At 37.6% G+C, this 24,756-nt stretch overlaps 1 protein-coding gene across 1 annotated transcript; it reads right to left on the reverse strand.

Moving 5' to 3' along the window:
• Positions 1 to 1,585: 1,585 nt before the first annotated feature.
• On the reverse strand, positions 1,586 to 23,633 carry LOC117402498 (R-spondin-3). Its single transcript, XM_034003710.3, has 5 exons — positions 22,811 to 23,633; positions 13,786 to 13,977; positions 12,351 to 12,497; positions 11,671 to 11,862; positions 1,586 to 2,198 (listed from the first exon to the last, which is right to left on the reverse strand). The coding sequence occupies exons 1-5, from the start codon at positions 22,905 to 22,907 to the stop codon at positions 2,008 to 2,010; spliced, it is 819 nt and encodes a 272-aa protein (XP_033859601.1). The 5' UTR covers positions 22,908 to 23,633; the 3' UTR covers positions 1,586 to 2,007.
• Positions 23,634 to 24,756: the final 1,123 nt, after the last annotated feature.

Here is a 24,756-nt window from a genome sequence, read left to right on the forward strand (position 1 = left end):
ACTGCAGGTGCTGTAAACTAAGTTATATAGGCAGTGGTTGTTTATGTGTCGCGCTACAGGAAGTGGCTGAAAAGCAGGACTTTTTTAAGATTTTGAGAAAAATGTCGGGACACCGGGACCATTGATGGAAACTGGTGCAATGTATTGTAGAAGGGCATATTGAATCAGGTATTGTGGTTACCAGTACACTAGGAAAAAAATAGGAAAAAAAAAAAAAATATGCATATCACTATTGGCAGGGATGTTATTGTGGCGAACTGCGGTTCCCACAGGCAGGGGTTTCTCACAGGCAGAGGTGGGACGCGAACCGCTCTGAAGTTTAGCGCTGACACTGCTGTACAAAAGAGCCGGCTCACTGGTAGGAGCTGGTATCGAGCTTATGTCTGACCCCTACCCATGTGCATGCTACATTATGAAGGTGCCCATGAGTGCATATATCTACAGAAACACTCATTAAAGTATAATTAAACATGTTTCGGACAACCTGAGTGTATCAAAATCTGGCCTATAAAGAGGTGCATGTTCTTCTGTGTTTTCTGTTTGTTTCAACTGTGACTTGCATCCTGATTACTTTAGCCACAGTGGAACTCTGAATATCCAGTGGCATGTTTTATAGCATTCAGTTCAAATTATGCTGGAACATCAGCCCTGTATGACAATAATGTGTCAAATGTTCTCTTCCATACTACAGCCTATTGTTACATAGGCTATTCTTTCCCTGGTGTGTTCTTGAGCTGCCCTGTACTGTATATACTGTATATATGTATGGGGCCACCTTTTACCCACATGTGGTACCTACAGTATATTGTACAGCTAGCCGTATTTGAGCAAGTGAAATAGCCAGACTGCACCACCTAGTCCAGACTTTATGCATATTCATAAAGCTGTTCCGATCCCTCTGAACCTATGCCGTAGTGAACATGTAGGACCAATTAAAATGCTAAACTTTGGGAGAGGAACCGGGAACCAATGAAATGTTTCTGATTGAACAGGTTGGATTGAAGCCACAGAAGACATTTTGATGGGATGACCCGATGCACAACCGATGTGAAACGAAAATAACTGGTCAAAACTGATTTGTAAACAGGAATATGTTAATAAAAATATCAAAACAATCACAAAGTATGTCTATAAACCCCTGTTTATAATTACAAATAGTCACAGTGTTGCCCATTTTAACACTTTAAAACATCTGGTTATGCCATGAAACAAATATGAGCCAATCCTAGCAATACAGAGTCTGCTTTATGGGTACTATAGAAAACCTCCTTAAAATACAGACAGAAGACAAAAAAGGTACACATATAGAAAACCTATACATCCAATATAATTTTATTTGACATACAGGTGCTTTGATCTGTTTAGTGGCTTTTCATGTCACACAATTTAGCTCAAAGGCACAGGACCTAGATATACCAGCAGGAAAACGAGCATTTATGATATGGACATATTGCTTAGATGGAAAAGCATATCCGTCATACATTATCTTGACAAATGCCACCAAAAATGAATGATCAATTGACCTGTGCTGGTCTAATATCCCGCCCCCATGCACAGATTTACTGATCAGCATGCAGTCACAGAATTTGTATTTTTTTTTTTTTTTTTTTTTTACATTTTTTGTGTGTAAATAAAGTCTAAAACAAAGCCCAGTTTTAATTTACTCAAGTTATAATTAGACATCTACACAGCAAATCTAAATACTGTCACAACACCTACATTCAAACCTTTCATGTGCTGTAGGACCTGGCCCTTAAAAAGCAATTTGAAAGTTGCAATACCAACTTGAAAGAAAGGCTCTTCATGGAATGAACACATTCTTATTGTGTGTAGCATTCTAAGTCTTTAATAGGGTCCATAATGGGCAAAGAATCAAGATAGTTCTTGCTGATGCCCTCCGCACTGTCACCAACTCCATGCGCATAATGTCTTTTCCATGTGTATATACAGTATATATTTATATGTACAGGTAGCAGCATCTTGAGCCTTTACAATCCAGCGAGACTGTTAGTGTGCAGTGCTCCCAGCTGTAGAGACGTGTTGCTTGTTCTGTGCTTTCCGTCTCCTGTGTTCAGTTTTATTTTTGTTCTCCGATTCCTCTCTGTTGTCAGTGTCTCTTTCTTCCTGCCTCCTCTCTTGGTTCTCCTCTTTCTTCTCCTTGTTCGGCCTTCTCTTTCTTTCACTTCCCTCTTTCCTTTCTGGACAGAAAAGCAAAAATTCAAAGTTATTAACTTCATTAGAATAGCAGTGTCTTCCGAGTTTTATACAGGTAAAATTACTTTCTTGTTCTCTGAAAATCTGCCTCTTTGCATCTGCCCAAAATAGGTCCCAATGACAGAAGCCTATCATTACGGCATCTCTGGTGCTTCCTTCAAGTGCTTCCTTGAGGTAAGACAGTAAAAGAAAAGGAATTGCTTGCAGTGTAGTCTCTGAAGTAAGCTTTGTACAGTGGGATGGTTAACACTTTCAACACCCTCTAACTTTAAATCTGATTTGGAATTGTACAGGAATAATTTATCAGATTTTGTTCACTAAATGCAGTAAGGGCCTTTAACCACTATGTGGTGCTCTTTAGCAACATATGCCACAATACTAGAGGTACGTGCAGTACAGTACATTATGCTGCCTTGACATTATACCTGTATAATAATAATAATAATAATAATAATAATAATAATAATAATAATAATAATAATAATATAATTTAACCCTAATATTGATATTGTTCCGTTATACATCCCTCAGTACTGTGCACTTTAAAAATGATCACTGGGCTGCACTCACTGAGTCTCACTGCCTAATCTACTTTGCTTTGCTGTTAGTCAGCCACATAAATCTCAGTAGGCAAACAATTCTGACCTAGGAACACTTCCATCAGCTTAAAAAGACTAAAACATTCCAGAAAGTAAAATGATGTGATGCTGTGGTGTATCACAGCTTTTTGTTTAGTCTGCTGTCTAGAAATAACAAGAAGAGGGGAAAAAAGTTACTGGTGAAAAGATACAACTGGAACTACTCCGGTAACTGCTTGAATATACTCATAAAGTTTATTTTAAACTCCCTACCCACAGAACCGTAGAAAATAAAGCTGAGGCCACACTAACAGGTTAAATGCAGCATGAAGTACCAGCAACTGAGAGCAGTATGAGCTTGGCGACCTGAGGACAGGGTAGGGTAATAGCAGTGGCGGCTGAGGACAGGGTAGGGTAATAGCAGTGGCGGCTGAGGACAGGGTAGGGTAAAAGCAGTGGCGGCTGAGGACAGGGTAGGGTAATAGCAGTAGAGGCTGAGGACAGGGTAGGGTAATAGCAGTGGCGGCTGAGGACAGGGTAGGGTAAAAGCAGTGGCGGCTGAGGACAGGGTAGGGTAAAAGCAGTGGAGGCTGAGGACAGGGTAGGGTAAAAGCAGTGGCGGCTGAGGACAGGGTAGGGTAAAAGCAGTGGAGGCTGAGGACAGGGTAGGGTAAAAGCAGTGGCGGCTGAGGACAGGGTAGGGTAATAGCAGTGGCGTCTGAGGACAGGGTAGGGTAAAAGCAGTGGCGGCTGAGGACAGGGTAGGGTAATAGCAGTGGCGGCTGTGGCCAAAAAAAATGGGGAGACAGAAGAATAAGCAGCAGTAGAATCTTATTATTGTATTCTGACTGACAACACTTTTCATATCTTCTTAACATTTTACCCCAATTTGTCTGTTAAATGCATTTTCTCCACCAGCCAGTAGAGAAAATAAAACAGTAGCCCATCATAGTTTATTCTAATAAAGTTAACTGTTACACACTGCCAGCGTATGTTTCCAGGGGGGGATAAAATACACAAACTACAAAACAGTCGGAAAGCCTCCAGTAAAGATACATCCTGTTGATACACCACTAATACGCTAACATCTGCCACTATGCAAATGTTATTATTGTGTAACACGTTTTTTTTTTTACTATTATTGATATTATTATTATTATTATTGATAACTAAAAAGGCAATAACAAAGTACTCTTATAATGATACAAACAACATTTGCCAAACTAAAAACAGATTAACTGTGTACTGTACGTACGTATACTGAATTGCCATACTATATGCAAAATGTCTGAATATCATCTGCATAAATGGAATTTTCCAGCAGAAAGACATTGTCAGTACAAACTCTATTTTCCCTACCGGAGATGAAAATTGAAAGAGCAGAGTCAGGGCCATGCCCCCGTCAAATCGCACCCTGCTAACATACTTTGCAAAAAATCTTTTCTAAATAAAGTTGATAAGGCAGGAGAAAGGCAGACAAAAAATCAAGCACATCCTATCGACTTAATTTATTAAACGTAAATAAACGACTGACAAAATAACTCACAAGAGGCACACCCAGTTTCGCATGGAAACCCGCATTTCACGTGTAAATGTTAATGAGTGTGTTTTCCTTAACTATAAATATTGCAAGGGAGCAGGTCAGTTGTTACTGTGGATTCCAAGATGGCAGAAAGTAGTGGCTGATGGGCGATTTTATGGTTAGCAGTGGAGTAGTTCACATTAATGCTAATGTGGGAGGCCTTTTTTATTATTGTTTTTTGCTGTGTCTGGTCTGCCATGTTTTATATATCTTGTGGGTTTACAGTTCTGTATAAAACTTACCACGAACTGCGTTATATCCTTGTTATAGTATTAAAGCAGCTGTTTGAGAATACCCTTGCTGTAAAAACTATGCTAAAGTTAAACACGAAGAGCAAGTGAGCTGCTTAACTGAATTAATTCCCGTCCTTTTTTTGATCCCAGCTATGTCCAAAGACAACGCGCGTCTGCCCTCCACGTTAATAAATATAGTTTGTGAACTGGATGTCATAAGCCTGCTCGACCGCCCAAAACAGTGCAACAACATCCAAGTTGTTGATGCCCTCTCAGAACTCACCAAATAAAATTGCAAATTAATGTATTGATTGTGTTTTATTTGTTTGCATCATTAATATTTAACACAGCAGTAAATCCAACACAACTTAAAAGGAGAGCACAAATCACTGCTGTCCAATTGAAACTGGCGGCTGAGCTAACCTTCACAGTTGCCAAGTCTGCTTATAATACATTTTTAGAGTCGCGGGTTGTAATTTGCATAAACACCCATACTCTAACATGGGTTGCGGTTGTTTTGGGCTTGTTGTGAAAGGCAGTGCCGCTTTTTTTTCTTGTGAGACTGTAACCTTCCCTGTCTGTCTCACAGGTAGCCACTGATTCCTGAACACCTAATTTTGTTGTTGACAAGAGTTTGTGCAGGCAGCAGGCAGTGGCAATTTTGGGAATGAATTAATGCACTTCAGTCTGTTTCATCAGTATCTGCCACCTCCCTTTCAAGTGCCCACTACCCGTATTTGCCCAAGTCTGATGCCTGATGTTGAATGCTTCCTCAGCAGCTGTCAGCCATCCAGATGGGTAGGGTTTCTAAGCCAGGGTAGTATACGCAGCATCACCTGATCCCCTATATACCATCTCTGCCGGTTTTCAGCCATGGTATATCTGCAATACCTGCACTGGTCAGATTCATTTTATACCTGAGTTAATTTTGAATTAATGAGTCGTCAGATAAATTAGTTAAAATAGGATTCAATACTAACGACAAGCCAACCCACCTGACGTTTGAAAAACAATTTGGTCATGAGCAGTAAAACACATTATTAACCAAGCAGGCACAGGGTATTTTGCTTTCTTACAGCAGCTTAGATTCACTCGTGTACCAGTTCTCTTCGCATAGAAACCACATTTTCACAAAATGTCACTAGTAGTCTTCAAAAACAGCACGAGTACTTTACGCACAGCTAATTTACATATCAACCCCCACCTTTCCCATTCATTTGCATGACGTTGAGTGAAAAGCCTGGTTTACTCGACTAAAATAAACTGAGTGAATAGAAACCCAAAAAGCATTTTACACGAGACAGTTTTCTCATGTAAATGTCTCGAGTTAAAAAAAAAAAAAAACTTGCATGGAAACCCCATGATTGTGAACTTTCGGCATTAAAAATTAAAAACACCAAAACACAAAACAGATCAAGTGAAAATTGAATTAACACAGTACTTGTTATCTTCCGTTCTGCCTAGTTTTCGTTGATATATTTGCTTTGAAATATGTGCTATATCTAGCCTCAGATGACTCAAAGGTAGAAGCATTTAAAAATCATCAAAACATATACACTACATGTATGCATAATACGAGTACAGTATTAGTTATAAGTAGAGTCCCATGAAATTATTTTTATTTTTTTTATAATCTTTTGTTTTATTTTTCGCAAATCTCATTTTATTACAGATACACATTAAAAAAAACAACTCAAATAGATGCATATCAATAATAGTATAGTATACATCATGTTTTAACTACATACATATTTTTTATTAAACATTATCCGATTTTTTTTTTACATTTTGACAAGCAGATCTTGCACAGAAAAAATAATTTAGTTACCATAATATCTCATTAGTGGTAGTAATGGTAACATAAAGTCCCCCTCTTTTTGATGACATCATCAGCATTGTTAATGTTCCCTGGGTGGCGTCGGTAACTGTTGCAAAAAGAAAAACGGAATCCACCGACAGTAGCCTACTACCGAAACCCGAGTCTGCAGCTGCCAGTCACGGGCAGTTTGCAAAACCTGATTCCAATGCCCCTATCACGTCTGCCAAAAATTCAGGAAATGTCATACTTTGTATTTTCATTTTGTTCGGCAACGCTGGTAAACACATTTCCATACGTACACATAAGATTTCCACTCTTAAATGCTTAACAACGCATCTGAATTATCTCTTATGAATAGCAACTGCCGATATATAGGCGGCTATGGACGATCATGTACTCCTGTTTTCTCATTTTGACAGGCGTTAACCCTTTATGAATAGACCCACAGTGCTTTTATAATTTTCCTAACATTATGACAGATTTCTTTTTTTTTTTTCCTGGTCACTCTTTAAAATCTTGAATCTCGTGCGTAGCTGGCCTACAGCATTGCTTCAGCAGGGGGCGGGAGGGTTTGAGTTGCTCCTCCAATTAAAACCAGGGATCAGACTACGTCATCTGCCATTGCTAGTGCTGTACTGTGTGTGATTATAGCAGATAGGAGTTTATAATGGAGACTTTCCTCCTCTGTGGAGCCAGAACTGCTGTAATATAGGAATGTTGAATCTAGGGTTTTGGTTAAAATGAAAATGTCTTGCATTTTAGACAATATTTTTGTTTTATTGAACATTGTTATATTATAAATAGGGCTTCTGATTTTCGGTTTTAACCGATAAAACCCGATAAAACACCCCCGATACAAAAAAAAATGAAATTGGTGGATAGCCAATAAACACTGGAAAACACCGGAAAAACTGTGGAAATGGTTAATCAATTCACGGTGACTTTACCCTTTTCCCATTAAAAAATAAAACCTACTACAAAAATAATAATAAATACATTTCCCAGTGCTGCAGGGCAATGTCCCGCCTTCCTGACTTGCATCTATCATTGATTCGTTCTGAATACTTTAAACCCGCCCCAACTACTGAGTGGCAGCACATTCTTACATTTCTATTGGAGACTTCGCTTGAGAGATTTAAAACGAAATTACAATCAGGATGGAGGCTTGTTAGCGGGACTTAAAGCTGTATTACAGTTAGGATACAGAGGATTTAAAATAGAATTGTGGCGAAATGCACAAAAATGCCTACACACAAAAACCCCAGAAGAATGTGTCCTTGACCATAGGGATTTCGTTGTGGAAGACAGCAAAGGAAAGAAGGTACAACTTAAGTGTGAAAGTACTGTCAAGTTACTATTATACATATTTTGACAGAAAAAAAAATGCTCAAGCATTTTGAAAAGTAACTGAAAACACTAATTTCATACAGTATATCAGAAACGAAAGCCCCGAAAAAAACGATTTACATAAAACTCGAAAATAGTTAAAAATAAGCACCGGAAAATACAATTAATAAAACCCGAAAAACAGAAGCCCTAATATAATGCTACACAACTATATATATATATATATATATATATATATATATATATATATATATATATATATATATATATATATATATATATATTTATTTATTATTTTATTTTTTTAAATCACTTTGAAATTTTGAGGAGGCCTCCCTTGCCTCCTCTAAGCAGGCTCCACTGGGTAATAAGCTTTTAGCAAGGCTAGAAGTTGTTTTCCACAGTAATTTGGCCTTGTTTCTCACAGGGTAGATATCAGACTACACAGAGGCACTTGACACTGCCCTCGGATTCCCTAAGTTCATTAGGGTTGGGAAGCTTAGTAATTAAAGTCCCACTGTGTTGAAATTGAAAAGTTTCTAAGGGAGAGCTATAATTGTCGTGAATGGTTCTTATTCTGAGTTGATACACATGCAACTTTAGTTATTTGTCTACTATTTAAGCCACAGATGCTGCCTGCATAGATTCATATAGAAAGTGTACCAGTAGTACATTACAGTATTAGATATTGTAATACTATATTACAATATGTAATACACTTAAAGTTTTCTATCTGAAAACATTCTAATATAGTATATACTTTAGCATGCTCATCCATAACTTCAACACGTGTCAGAATTCTAAGTTAAAACTATAAGAGACAAATTCAAGTAGACTGTGACAAGCACCTTCCACTGTGTCTGAATAAGGATCTAGCTGAAACATTTGTCTGCTTGACTTAGTTTCCTATAGTTTTACCCTATTTTTTAATGCAACAGTAAACATTTTCTACAACACACAATCACAGTATTGCTTTTGTGGTGCAGTAAGAACCTACTACTGTAAATGTGTCATGTTAGCTTTACTGGAAAAGTTAGCATAGAAGAAAATATTTGTATGAGTTCCTTGGCTTAAAAGTAAATTCACTCCTGATTTTAAAATAGTTGTGCATTTCCAGGCAATAAACAGCTGTCATCTGGCATTAATTAATATTAATTATAAAGATAGGTTGGCATGCATGATCCAAGGAAAAGCAGCTGGGGCCTTTCCAGTTCTGACCTGTTTATAGTCTGTATAAAAATGAGTAATGGGCTACTCTTGATAGTCAACAACGAAAAATAATTTTGCGGAAATGGGAATAATGTGCTGAAACTAGACCGGAAAAGCACAAAAACTGCATGAGGCTCCAAACGCAGGCGATTTGCCTTGCTTTCTGTATCTGACATATGGAGGAGCACAATTAGGCTAATGACAAGGGGCAACATCCAGGGAGCAGACGTGGTGTCATCTCTGTGCTCTTCAGGAGCCGCCCAAAGATTAAAGGCTTTAGCCTATCATGTCTGAGGAATGCTGTAACGTTTCAAAGCCATTTCAAGCCTGCTTTCTTTTAAACGAAAGTCTTGGAGATAGGCAGATAGGAAAATGACACTGGAGAACAAATTAGGAATTGTAGTATAAACATGCGAGCAAAGTGTAAATATTTACAGCTTCCTTTCAGCCCTTTAGTACAGGATAGTGTGGTACCCCCGCACCTTAGTTAGCACTCTACTAATATATTCATTTACTGCTGTGTGCGGTTCAGTGAAGTTCACCACAGTAGGTACAGCCAGTCTGTTTTGAAGCTGCCAGTTAGAAGTTTGAAACCCTTTTGGGCACAGACTGTCTGAGAGCATTTGTCAAGGCCTTCTTGTGGCTGCTGATTGTGATTACCATGCAGCACTTGGAAACCACTGATGGTATTAAACATTTCAATTAACACACGTCCCACTAATAACAACAAGAGAGAGGAAAAAATAACCTTCTGGCAAAATAAACAACAAATAAACAGAGGGATCTGTAGCAGAAACTTGTTTCAAATTATTGGAAGGCATGTTTGTTGAGGTCAGTCATCTGCCCCTGTGGAGTATGCTGAATATATACACCTGAGTCCAGAGGACATAGTAATTAGTTTACAGTTCATTTTTAAAGCACAGCAGCCTGTTGGATAATCACACAGGGAAAATCATTAACCGAGACTTGTGTCTTTAACACGCATTTGCAGCTGCAGCAGCACACACCACCATCAGTACAGCTCCAGCATAAGCCTTCAAGCCAATTGAACCATTCCTTCTTTCGACTACAGCTGAGGGTACCTACTGAGAATTCACAATCTTTTGCATACGTGAGGGAAAGTGAAAGGCAAGAGGGTCTACATTGCAGACATAAAATACCCTGTGGTATTTCTTTACAAATCACTGCCTATTACTACATAACACACAGTTAAACTGGGTGTACAGCAGCTGCACAATTTATTGACTTATTTTTTCCTTTGCACCTTTGGGAAATAAGTTGGCAGAATTGTGCTGGTAGCTGTTTTTGCTTCATCTGCTCTTTTTCAGAGCTGTTTAAAGAAATAGTACTACATTTATGATTGTGGGGACCTTGGGATCGAGTTACATTGTCTCTGGCTGAAGATCATGCATTTTATCAGTGATGTTTGACGTTTGCCGTTTTGGCTGTCTTTTTTCAAGAACCTCCCATTAGCAGTTGACAAATCACCAAAATGAAAAACCAAAAGCACATTTAATAAAAAAAAAAAACATTATTAACTTAATCGCAGATATAAATTCCATGAGATACAGCACTTATATAGTTTAATGTCCTGTTTAGACTGGGTACACAAATGTATTTGATTGTTGCTGTGTACTTAATAAAGCTGTGATACAGATAATTGCAAGTGTGGTGAAACATTGCTGTTAAAGCCAGTTAATCAGGGACAAAGGGCAGGTACATAGAAAACATATAGGAGCTTTTCTGCCAGTCAGTCTGCATGTCACACTTTTTCATGATTATGATAGCTCCATGTTGTATTTTATTCCATGGCGGGGGATGTATGCCACTTACAGGTAACAATACCTGAGGTAACAATAACGCAAAGCTTTAAAAACGGTCAAAAACTGCTAGGAATTGTCAAAAACATCAACAAGATAAAAAAAAAAAACCAACCCCATGCCAATTGGGTTGGATTACCAGCAACACACTGTTCATGTCCAAACCAAGGTTTCTGTCTGGTAGGAGCCTGCACCAGTTAGTAACCCATTTTTAATTTCAGATATCTGAGCAACAAAGCTCTCCGTTATCCATATTTTGAGCTTCTTTTAACATGTTACAATTATTACTGAGATCAACCTGTCAGAAGAATATCAAGGTTCCTGCTGTAGGTCTAACTTCAGTGTCTCTGTTAAATTAAAAAGATTGACTGATGGCACTAGGTTGTCCATTAGCCTGAGGCCTTAAATACATTGCTATTATGACATCTGAAGCCTAGCTGTGTGTGTGACTGTTAACAGTAGTTGGGATGATTGTAATACTACTTTGTTCTTTACTACTGTTCATATTTGTGATGTAAGTGGGGTTCCCTGGGCGATACAATTCATTTGAGAGGTTTATTCAAAGCTTTGATGCATGGGTTCACTTTGTCAAATACAATTTGCAGACAGCTAGAGACTTGTATGTAGCTGAGCAAAGACCCACCACAGAGGAAATTACCAGGGATTACAGTATTATGACAAACTCCATAATCCTGGCAATTCTCGATGTGGGAATGTATGTCAATCAAGATATGGAATGTGTTTTTTTTTTTCTGGGGGGCTTGCTACTGCTTCTACAGACGAAGCCTTGTGCAGTTTGATACATTTTGCAGCCAGTTCTTACACACATATTAATGTCAGAAAAACAAACCAGTAAATCAGCCCTAACCTCCTTTGCGACACCTTCTCCTCTGCACAGCACATTTCCTCTTCTCTTTCGTGGCTGGACAAGTGTCACCGCTTGCAGAGGGGACGCGCAGTGTCTCGCGAGTCCTCGACTCCTCGCCTCTTTTGAAGCCACAGGTTTTCCCTCTCTTTGAGCAGGGACTCCATTGACTCCACTCACCCACCTCGCAGTGCACTGAGAAAGAGAAGAAGCAGCAATTGCAACTGGTTGTCATGAAAGTTTTAACCAGAGCTCTCACGTACAGAGGGTACAGAGATTATGTAATTTTAACCCAAACCTTGGGGACTTGGAGTGTATGATACATGTTTGGTAAAGAAACAAAAAACCAAACATTGTTCAAAATACATGCTAGTAAATGCCAGTTACAGGCACGTTAACACAACAAAAAATGTCACTTTCAGTAAGGTAGCTATCGAGCTGTGTACGTGGTATGAAACAAATAAATTAAACAAAATTAGACCTGTTACTCTGTGCGTATATATATTTAAACTTTGCTTTTAGTATGAATTGAAAAGATTTTTGGATTGCACTTGCAACGTTGTTATATTATTATCAGAAGCAATAATTACATTGTATATTTTAGTTATGTGTGTGTGTTTTTTTTTTTTTTTAATATGTAAACTTACTTCAGTCCATTTTCAGACTGTGCTCAGAATACTCACCAATAGCTGTACACTCCATGTGCTGTTCCTTGGGCTCATACTCATCAGGACAAATGTCCAGACACCTCCCCATATGTAAATAAAATCCAGCTTTACAATTCGTGCAGAAGTTTCTGTTGAAGCAGGCATCACAGTCTGCTTTACACTCTGGAACACAAGGGCGGAACATTCAGCTCAGAAAAATGGAATGGTGAGGGGCAATGGTTCCATATGGGAAAGCTACAACTTGTCAATGGCATTGCTTTGGTGTTAACCCATACACCCTGGTATTACATCGTAGTACCATATCAGCTGCAGTGTGCTGTGTTGCTATTTCTGGCTATTCTGGGGTCTAATAACATTTTTTTTCGGAGGATAATTAACCAGTATTATGATGCTGCTACTATCAGAATTATATTTTTAAACTTTTCTGTAAGGTTATGTTCCATGATTAAAATGTATAGCATTTACATTATATAGTGTGTCAAAGCATTTAATATTTTTAAAATTAAAAACACTGAATATGAATTACATCTATTTTGCTACCATTACAAGTGATACCATGTAAATCAACATCTACATTAAATATTATAATTTGAGCTAATATATATATATATATATATATATATATATATATATATATAATTCTATACATTTTTCATCCTTCATGGTATTACTCTGTGTTTACAGTGTTACTGCTTCCTTTCATATTTGACTGAACTCTGATGTCTCCTGCTACACTGGTGCAGCCCCTGGAAGGTAGACATGAGAAAGTAAAGCTGTTTACAGTTTAACATGAGAAACATTTACCATCATAGCTAGAGGTTACTACGCTAATTGTAGTCAATCTAATTGTACTCCCAAAACACACACATACTGGACACGCAATGGCAACCACTCAGTAAAGATGCTTACACTGAAAATGGTACTAGTACTATTTTCAGTGTTATACAGGCTTCATCCTATTACCAACACAGGTACTTTGACACAGTTTACCATGCTTTGCCTTGCCAGGACATGTTTATTTTATCCCTTTTCCATAGAACTCTTCTATATTGTTTGCATTTTTGTTCTCTCTGCTGCTTTTTCTGAAACTGAATTTTCTCCATAATGCTTTTCAATCCCTTTATTATATATATTATCATTTTCTTCGCAGTCACCATTGCAGAAACCAATGAAGCTATTTAGTAAGGGGGTGTCAGTGAAGTAAAAAGAGTTACTAATGGTGCATCAGAGTCATTCTGCATTTATTCAGCTCTCCCATAACCTGCATTTTCCACAGAATGCCATTTTATATTCTTCTCCTTTCCCTAGATAGAGTCCTTTATATGGATTTCTTAATGCAGATGGGCAGACCAGATTATTGTTGAGACTGCCTGTGGCTGTTTATTTTGTGTTTGTTACTCAATTGCAGCCACTGAATGCAATATCCAATTTCACGTCTAACACCACTTACTTGTGCATTTGTTAATGTCTGGTGATCTGGTCCCGTAGTAACCACTCGGGCAGGAGGACAGGCACACCCCGGTCTGCCTCATCCCATTCCTCTCCAAGAAGAAAAAGAGCCTGGGTTTACAGGACAAGCATCCGTTGTAATCGGAACATGTCGCACACCCCCCTTGACAACCATGGCTAACTCCAGGGTGTACTGAAAAAAACAAAAACAAAACAATAACAGGTAAAGATCGTATCTTGCTGTTATCTTTATTTATTGTGCTGTACAGAGTGTGTGTATTGCAGAAGTGTTTCATTTGTACATGCTGCTGCCAACGGGAAGATTTTGAAGACAAGATGTTACACCTCAGTGCACTCTCCAACAAAAGAAACAAGTAAATAAACCACACAATTTGTTCAGCTGAAGAACTAGGATGTTTATTTATTTATTTATTTTTTAAACTTAGATGTCCTTTTACCAGGATAAGAACATAAGAAAGTTTACAAACGAGCGGAGGCCGTTCGGCCCATCTTGCTCATTTAGTTGTTAGTAGCTTATTGATCCCATACCTCTACTTAATAAATGGAAAACTGCAACGTATATAAGAATAAAGACCATGATACTCCTTCCAAGATTGTAGTATGAATAAGAAAGTATGTGCGAGTATCCTGTGCATCAGTCACTACACATGTAATATGTACCATGTAATATGTAATGGACCAGGATTGTAGGAATGGTTACTTTTTGTTTCCCCAATACTTGTGATGCTTGACAATTGTCTTTAGCAGTGCATCTTAATATTACCTTACAGAAGCTGAACAAAAACCTGACACCATAACCTTGCCCTACATTGTATAGGTGCCATGAAGAGTTTATACATTTGTTTGCAGTTTTTGATAAATCAGTGTGGAAGAGCAACACTGAAAGAAAAAGCCCATTTATTGCTGCATAGTTTCTGGTTCTATCAACTTTAATTCCCAATTCATGTTCTGTGACTTTACATTTCTGGTGGCCTGTTGTTTGAAATCACCTTTTTGAAAAACTGGTAAACATTTTTGTGTGGTTTCACAGACCACGATTAACACAAACGTACTTCCTAATATAACCTTACATAAGGTATTTAAAATGAGTGCTAATCATCCGTGAAACCAGCTATATATGTCTTCTTATTTTACACCTACAATATTTTTTCTGAACAAACAATTACAATTGTTACTGTAGCAATCAAATATTGTATTTAAACTCATGTATTTAACTTATGTATCTCCTGACAGACTTTGAAATTACCAAGGTTTAGACACATTGCCTGAGGTCAAATAAACATTGTTAGAGTTTCCCATTGTGGAATCAGTCTTATTTTTTATTTTTTGTTGTTGTTTATTTTACATTTCAGTGCTTAGCATGTTGAGTAAATCTTCTTAAAAGCAAACAGACAATTGGGGTTTGTCAGGTTTGTGACCAAAGAGAGTACAGATAACAAAAATACCACAAAGAAACCCCATACCTTAACTCACAAGTCGAAATAGGCTCCACCAAAATACCAACAACAAATCTAGTTAAAACAATACTGTGAAACACTGTCAATTCACTTTTTTTATTTACAGTTGTACAACTTCAAACAGCTGTTTCTCAAACCTACAACAAGAGTAAAACAACAAAACAAATAGACTCCCAAGAATCTCACATCAGGTAAGAAAACTGTATTTATAAAGTATGTACGCAACCATTTCAGCTATTAATCTATTTATTTATTTTTATTCTTAAACACTCAACTTGAGGCAAGGGATTATATTCTCAAAGCTATTTACTCCAAATTGTCATTCACGGAACAGGAGCAAGAGCTGCGAGGAATAAGCCCTGGAACTTAGAAATTTGAATTATGTGCTTGACTTTAGGGAGATAACGTGCCTTCCCCTTGGCTCGTGGAGAGCCACCCTCACTGAAATGAGACCGAAATTGATCGGCCTCCAAGGATGGGAAGCAATCTTTACTTCCCCCCCCCCAAGGGGAAAAAATTAAGAGAAGGATAGAGGATACATCTGAGAAGACTAGAAGTCGCCCTGACTAACAAGCAATGCCTACGCCTACGCACGGCCAACCTCCGAGACAGAGCCATGCGGGGCGACAGGAATTCTGAAAGAGAAAATGAAATGAACATGTAAAGGGGCCAGATAGAACACTGGCATAGGAGAAGCATGTTGTTAGTAAGGAATACGGGGTTTCCCCTGGCTCAGGGAGCATGTATGCTGGCCCCAGGGGGAACAAGTGAGAGAAAACAGAGATTTCAGAAAAGTGCAGGCTTGCCCCCTGGCTCAGGGAGATACCGGCCTCTCAGAGGTGAGACCGAACGGATCGGCCTCAAGGTAGGGGAGCATGTATGCTGCCCCCCAGGGGGATCCTGGAATGATAGAGAGATTGATAAAATAGATTTGGCCGGGGGTCCCTTCTGGCTTGCGGAGAAACTTCCTCTCGGGGGTCGAGGCCAGCTGTTAAGGTTGGGAAGTGACGTCACTTGCCCCCAAAAGAGGACCCCTGATTCCCTGCATCTGCGTCACCAATGCAAAATATAAATAAAATAAGGGGTTAGTGATGCAAAAATAAATAAATAAAAAATTAAAATAAGGGTTAGTAAAGGAAACATAAATGATAATCAATACAATATTTAAATTATATTAAGGACTAATCTCAACCGTTCAGAGGAAACCCCCCCCACCCCCCCTTGATTGGGAGGAAGCCTGTGGTGGTCCCGGCGGAGAGATGGCCCGCACTCCAGGCATACTAGTAATATCAGGAAGAGAAGAATTAATTATTTAATATATATGGTCCCCTTCATAGGGGACGCATCAGATATTACTGATTAAGAACAGATATTACACCTAAAATAAATAAAATAAATATAAAAATCACCAACATCTGATATGACTGGAGAACTGAAGACTTTCACTCTTGGGAAAAGGGAGACCTCTAGTGGCAGAAACCGGCAACTGCTTGAGCTTGATTTGTGACAGGGAGTTTATAGCTTACAGGGAGCTTGTAGTGTACGGCTTCAGTTTGGAGTTTATGACTACTGCTGAAGGAGAGAAAGAATATTACTGAATGGATTGCCTGGTCAACGAGCATTATAAAATAGAATGTGATGACATGAGCGTGAAATATTGGCAGCTGTAGTGCCGGGCGAGCATGGCCAAATCAAGGATAGGACTATCAATACCATGGTTCAATCGTGCAATCCCATGATTCAATGCGGGTAGCTATACTTCAATGCGCGTATCCCTACAGGCGCCATTATTGGAGCCCACTAAGAGGTGTGAGTAACAAAGCATTGCCGCTCCATAATTAATGTAGACAGAACGACCACAGCTGTGAGTGTAAGGAGAGCGACTGTAATGAAATATTTTAGTATGAATAAATGCGTTGCTACTAAATCTGGAGCCTGAATAGGTCAGCAAGGCCAAGCCAGCAGCCTCAGGACTGAACAAATAAGTACACCCAAAAACACACAGCAAGCAGGATAGGACAAACTATCCCATGATTTAATCGTTCTATCCCATAATTAGATGCGTGCACACCACGATCATTGGAGCCCATCCATAGGTGGAGGTAAACAAGCATAACCAAACTGTAGAAACTGACCTTTTAATTTCTAAACTTGAAAGACAATCCACTACCAAATTTGCACAGAGAATCACTGGAAGCCAGAACGAGAAGGTGTTGTGAATACATGCTGCCACAATTAATGTAGACAGAACCAATGCAGTCGTGACGATAATGTAAACACAGAGCACTGCTGACAGAACAGTGTGCACTGACCTAAACAACAGCACATAAATTAAAACAAACAACAAGGGGAACCGCTCTTATCAAATATTTTCACAACCAAAGCACAGAAAAATAAACAAAGAAAATAAATAAATGCATATAAATTAAAACAAATTAGGGTGAACCGCTCCTATCAAATTTACTCGCAACCAAAGCACAGAACATGTAGCAATGTAAGCAAAAGCACAGGTGGCCAAAATAAAAACGAGTTGTGGGGGCTGCAGTGCTGCGGGATAATACACAAATGCAAACACAAAAAAAAAAAAAGGCCAGAGATTGACTGTTCGACCCAGGGCTTAAATAAGGAGATAAATTGATAGATTGCTTGGTTAATTAAGGATCAACACCCAATGGGTACAATTCATATTGCTTTTGAATGTTGGGGCATGGAAGAGGTCTTAAGTGTGATTTGTAGTACATAGCTTTGAAAATCTAGCCCCAGGGGTTCGTATTCAATTGATATAAACAATGATAGGACTCAATTCTGCCAGCACTGAAAAAAATTCAAAATGTGTTCAACATTTGTTCAAAGCTGAAATTCTGGAAAGGAGTCTGCAGTCACTGCACATAATAAACTGAATTCATGTTCAACATTGCTTTTTTTGGACCCATACCTTTCCATTTATGAACTTTGTCATTGCTGGCCCCCAAGATTCATAACACATCATTTTTAAACTGTTTGACATGTCTGAGAATAGGACATACAACAATCTTACAACTGCAGTCCAAATGCCCTTGTGTGCTCCTGCCAAAGCTTTTAACTCAGAAACTTGGACTTCAAGAATGCAGACTGTTATTGGTGGATAAGAACTGCTGTTGCATAAGTACCTCGAGGTTTGCGGTAGAAAAGCTTATGTTTATTCAAACCCCAAATTAAAAACATACAAGTACTTGAGTCTCAGTGTACATTTTTACAAACAAAGGCCATCATTTTGTTCACTGAGACAGATAAAACACGCAAGTCTTAAAAAGTTCATGAAAGGTTAGAATGCAAAATACTGTTTAATAAGGATGCATGCTCTTCAACAAGAATCCCAAAGCTAATTCATCTGAAGGTGACTGACCAAAGTAAATACTGTCTAATTATAGCTTTGGGCACACTGCATCTGAACACTGCATTTTTCTTATAATAAAACTTCAAAGAAGCAACCCTGATATACAGCCGATTTTGTGACTGGGGCCCTTGTGTTTGTTTCTGCTGGTCATTTGGGGCTGGGGGCACTTATTAATCACTTTATCATTTGTAATATCATTGCAAGCAATAAACATTTCAAAACATTGTACAAACACAAGAAAGACCAGAATATGATAGACTGCAACTGCTGCAATCTTCAAGTCTTCAATATTTCTCCTATGCCAGAACTCTTGCTATTTACTTCTTGTTTTAAAGTTTTGTGTGCTCGGGCTCAATGTGTCGGTGAGAAAGCTCATACTCGTATGGGGTTAAAGGTTAAAATCATTATGTAATTAGTAAAATACCAGTATGTGATGTTATTTGAGGTCCCTTTGTATATACCCAAAGAGCTCTTGTTATAGTGTGTTACTATGAACTTCAGATTGAGTAAATCTTTTGGAAGTAATTTTCAGCTGAATGTTGTTTAGTTCATGACCACCAAAAATAGAAGAAATTATATATATATATATATATATATATATATATATATATATATATATATTGTAAACATATATTTCACAATGTATGTTTTAGGATTAAGCATTGTGAAAAATGGCATTAAACTCAACCAAAATGTAACCAATAATAATTTTTTTTAAAAAAGCACATAAAGAAAAGAAGATGGCACTGGATTTAAGTGGTTGGAAGACACCGAAACAATTATTGTTATGCTCTAAGCTTATTCATGCTATCAGAAGCAGCTCACAGTTTGCTCCTAATAAAACTGGAGGAAGCTCTTTATTCTGTGATGGGGGTAATCTTGGTCTGGATCTTGTCAATATAAAAGGAAGTAGCAAAAACATTTTTTTATTATTGTATATAAAATACAAATGGATTTCCTTTCCTAATGCAAATAGGCTTGCTGTCCATAATTGGCAAGAATGCCATATCTGTTTGTAGTTAATGTAAGCGAAGACGCTGAGTCCTTTCCAAACATTGTCTTTTGTGTGTTCAAGACTATATCCCAAAGCAAGTGTTATTGTAGCAACACATGGTTTTTCTATTTCCTCCTTAATTAGAAGCTTGCTGAAATGAAAAGAGGTACACATCTGTTTACAGTATCTGTTATTATGTGGTTTTGATGCATACAACTCAAAAGTAACCTGAGCCTAAGTTCTTTGTGCCTGCTGTAATAGGATGTTGGGAATATTTCTACAAGTGGCAAGAAGCCAATTGTCGATTTTCCGTAAAAAAATACTCATTTTAAAACAATTACTCAGCAATTGGATAGAGCACTGATCATATCTACAGCATATCCACTGTATTGCATTACTGGAAGTAAGGTTTCCCCTATATAAATAAATGTTATGGGATGGGTTTGCCAAGTGTTTGCCCCCAACACAAATTGTGGTTTTAATAAAAGAAAAAAATATATCATATTATAATAGATATTATTTATTAGTATGTTAATGTAAGGTTCCCATACAGTATGTGCACTTAGTTCTAGAAAAAAAAAAAAAAAAAAAAGTCATCTATGCAGTACAACTTGTGAAACCTATCTGGCCCATTGTTAATGGGGACTCCTCTTTAATGTTTTTTTTTTTTAGCAGATGCCTTTATCCAAGGCGACTTACAGAGACTAGGGTGTGTGAACTATGCATGTCACTTACAATTACGTCTCACCCGAAAGACGGAGCACAAGGAGGTTAAGTGAATTGCTCAGGGTCACACAGTGAGTCAGTGGCTGAGGTGGGATTTGAACCGGGGACCTCCTGGTTACAAGCCCTTTACTTTAACCACTGGACCACACAGCCTCCTCTTCTTTGCTTTCAGTTTTTCTTAAGATACTACACTGCAAACCATTGTTTAAGAATTAAAAATCGTATGCAACAGTGGTTGTAAACTTTGTATGCAGTAACATTTATTTTGGTAACAATTTAGTTTTTATTCACAAACAATTAAAATAAAGAATAATATGTGTTTAAAATATGTTAATTTGAAAATATTTAATGAAGAAATATAAGCGAATACTCAGTTGTCTTTATTTTAGCTGCTTTCTAAATGCTGAAACTTATTGAACGAATAATTTGCATTGTTGAGTTATGTTGAGTTAAAGTGCGAAAAAAGGCACTTTACAGAGCGTTTAAAAGGGACCAAAAACAAAGTACACAGAAAGAGTACTTGGAACTGCAAACGCAAGTCAAAAAGGAAGTTATAAAGGCCAAGAGAGAGATAGAAATGAACATTGCTAAGGGGGCTAAAACCAATTCCAAAATGTTTTTCAAATGTAATGTTGTTGAAGCTGACACCCTGGGATCCTTCAGAAGCTGCTTGATGAGATTCTGGGATCAATAAGCTACTAACAACCAAACGAGCAAGATGGGCCTAATGGCCTCCTCTCATTTGTAAACTTTCTTATGTTCTTAGGTACTGTGCTTGAAGGTCCTCAGGCTTTCATTTCAGTTGGAGATTTCACTACCAGCTTCAGACAGCAGGTGGCGCACTGGACAAAGAGATCCAAGCAATCACTGCTAAATGACAAGACTACAGCAGATTCAGGACCTTGCTTTGTTAAAAGATGTTGAATGAATGGACGAACTGTCGAGTTTATTTACTGCATTAAAACCAGCTGAAGGTAATAGATACATAGGTTGACGATTGATCTAAAGTGCCTGAGGAGATATTACAGATAATAGAAAATATATTAGCTATTAAGGATGTTGGAATGGTAAATGCTTTCTTTTCTTAAAATAAAACTTATGTAAAACAAATGCAACAAACTAATTATTTTCCTATGTATACTGCATTGTCATTGCGAAACTGGAATACCAGAAAACTTACCTTTCTGGTCATTATCTGTTCATTTGAGGCTATTTAAATGTTTCCAAAACAAGTCATATAATAGTTTCATTCGGGGACAGGCATTTCTTTATATTTATCGTTTTCAAGAAAAAAAAAAAAACAAGAACTCATTATAAAACATACCATTCATTCACATAATATAGCCTATTTATAAACCATCAAGTACCATTGTTCCAAAACTGGTTGCAAACCAAAAAAAGAAATAAACCAAACAAAAGTTCAGTTTCTTTACTTTTTTTTCAGTCAACTGACGAATTACTTAGCAAAGCTGAATCGGTTAGCGCAACTATATAACAAAGTCGTGTGAAGGATGACCGCAAAATAAATATTCTACAATATTTATTTAGTGTTTTATTTTCATGCAATCGTGAACTGAAAATCAGACACAAATCGACTGAATGAATCGTCTAAATTGCATTAATTAGTGAAATGCTAAACTATATAAAATCAGGGCTGCAAAGCATTTACCACCGAGTTCACTGAACGCCATTCTTTTTATAAAAAGAAAACTACACATGTATGTTAAAAAAAACCTTCAAATAAATACCCACCAAGTTAATTTAGCAGCTCCTTAAAACACCTTAATTGTTTCTTGCTAGTTCTGTAACATCAGCGATTTATTTGATTTTTTTTTTATTTGCAAACATAGCGCGGTGATAAATGCTTTGTGAATATGGACCCCAGTATTTTGTCTTTAGCATGAAGGCTAATTGTATTATTAGAAAACGTTCATTAACCTAATTGAAAAGATGCGTCTATTTGGTATCACTGAAATGACAAGGTTATACAGTAGCTATCATGACAGTAGCCTATACATTGTTTGAATTTGTTTGGGTTTTTTTTAAATAAAACAATAATTAAGCATATCTCAAACCATCTTACTCAGATGCCATTGAGTTAATACTTAAGTGGTAATTAAGTAATTACAATCAATTAATACAGTAACATTCTTTTCCTGTGCGCTAAAACTTCAGACCTTAATCTTTATGATTATGAACTAACCCTTCCATCCATAGCACTGTAAGAGAAATGTGTTTTACTGCCAGCTGAAAACCATAGCATGTACACCCACCAGTTAGTTATAAAATTATGTCAGAAGAAAAAAAAGATGCCACTGCATAACTGCCCCCTTTACATCTGTTTTTTTTTTCATGGAAGATAATAATTACAAGCAAAATATTATACATGTTACTAATTAGACGGAAATGAGGTATGGTATTTATAATATGACGTTGCAGGTAGGCTACTTACATTTTCTATGTCGCCTGATTCTGGAGGCGTGCTGGCTGTCAATGTATTCCATAGAGTGCAAACAGATTAAAACCAAGGATATCAGTTGTAATTGCATAGTAACCTGAATTTGTTTCTTCTTTAAATCAATGTCCTCAACAACAAGAATAACAACAGACAATATGTGTATTTATTTATCCAAGCTTCAAGTGCGCGAAGGTTTTACTAATCTGAGAGAAGTGTTGTTAAACGGGGCCCCACGATAAACGGGCCATTTCGCAGGTAACATCTTCAAGTCAGCAAGTCTGAATATCCACATAGGTAGATTTTAGAAAGAATTATGAGACTATCCTTCAAAAGACATAAACCTCTTCTTCCATTAAAATACGCGTTTTTTTATTGTCATCCACAGTGGCAAAACTAATTCACACACAAAAAAGAAAGAAAGAAGCTAGATTACTAGACTTCGCATTGTTAAGATGTCAACGAAACTGCTCTTCATTTAGTATAGAGTCCCGTTGATACCCTGGTGTACCTATGTTACTTGGTTTGGTTTACCACCCACGCTTCTTGGATATCTCGGTTTGGTTTAAAATAAGATGATGAACATCACCGAAGCATCATTAACACACTTTCAGAATAAAGCTCCTCCGTCTTATTTTTTATTTTTTTTAGCAGCTTCGTCTCTATGTTGTTGCTGTCTCCTGTTTTATTTTATTTTCTCTACTTTCAGATCCTCATTTGGATATTGAACGGGTGCTCTGGTGACTTTCCTTCCCTCATTCAGACCTGCCGCACACTGAAGAGCTACAGCTTCATGACTTGAACTACTCTGCTGGTCTCCAAAGTTTATTTGAAGGGCGAGTCCATCACGTCAGAGGAGCGCATTCTACACCCTCTGACTGTTATACCCTCCTGTTCTTTTATAACTTTTTTTCTTTTTACCGCAACACTGGTTCAGGTGTCTTTTTTTTAAATAGACTTTCTTTTTTCTGCCATCGTATTTTGGCCTAAACATATTTTATCTATATTGTGGAACGTTTCTATATATTTATTGCATTTTTTTATTTGTTTTTTTTTTTTACATACAATAAAACACATTTATAGCATTGTTATTTTTCATATTTTTGCATCTTAGTTTACGCCTCTGGGGGAAAATATGATCTTTAGGCAATCAAGAGTCGGGGGTAAAAAATAAATAAACATGATAAGTGCCGTTTATTTTCTGTGCTTTTTAATGTTTAATTACAATAATACATCCAAGAAAGTTATTCTTTCATTATGTTTAATTACCAAAACGGATGTTAAAATAATTCTTTTTTTTATTTTTTATTTCAGTATAGGTAGTAACTGCGTAACAAACCCAAGGGAATTCCATATTAAGCTTAAGCAGCCAAGAGGAAAGACTTGGAACAGTTGTGGATTGAAGCTATCCTATTCCGTTGTTGGCTTTATTCTTGCAAGCAATTACTGCGCTCGAGTTTGTTTACAAATTGCTACAATTTAATGATAAAAGAAGACCAGATTGTCAGTCTGTGTGAGCCAGCCGCTGCCTCCATGCAAAACGGATTTCCTTGAGCCACTACTATAGCTCATTTTACACTGGCAATCCACCCGGGTCCCGACCCGGGCTCTGGCTACCCGGGTCACTATCCCGCGTAGTGTGAAACACACGTACCTGGGTCATACCCGGTTAGCAGCGACCCACCTCAGGATGTGGGTCGACACGCTTTGACCCGGGTTGAGCGAGACAAAATGCATGACGTCCGTTTGTAAGCTGATGAAATAACAAACAGCCACACCTGAGTGAAGGTTATGCTTCCACAAGGAACGTTTCTCTTTAGCCATATTTTTGTTGATTGAGCCACCATAAGCCAGATTGCAGCAGAGATCAAGAAACATTTGCTCTAATCAACATTTGGGTCAATGGTTGAATCCAAAGAAGCTTGAACGGAAGCATCTGTAAC

This window comes from Acipenser ruthenus, chromosome 5 (assembly GCF_902713425.1).
Source record: "Acipenser ruthenus chromosome 5, fAciRut3.2 maternal haplotype, whole genome shotgun sequence".
NCBI classification, from domain to species: domain Eukaryota; kingdom Metazoa; phylum Chordata; class Actinopteri; order Acipenseriformes; family Acipenseridae; genus Acipenser; species Acipenser ruthenus.

Bases quoted from the DNA above. Each gene is read 5' to 3' on its own strand.
- LOC117402498 (XM_034003710.3), bottom strand. From the start codon at position 22,907: ATGCAATTACAACTGATATCCTTGGTTTTAATCTGTTTGCACTCTATG. The intron at 12,498-13,785 runs GTAAGTGGTGTT...CTTGTGTTCCAG, and splicing joins AGACATTAACAAATGCACAA to AGTGTAAAGCAGACTGTGAT. The intron at 2,199-11,670 runs GTTAGGGCTGAT...TTTTCTGTCCAG, and splicing joins GAGAAGGTGTCGCAAAGGAG to AAAGGAAAGAGGGAAGTGAA.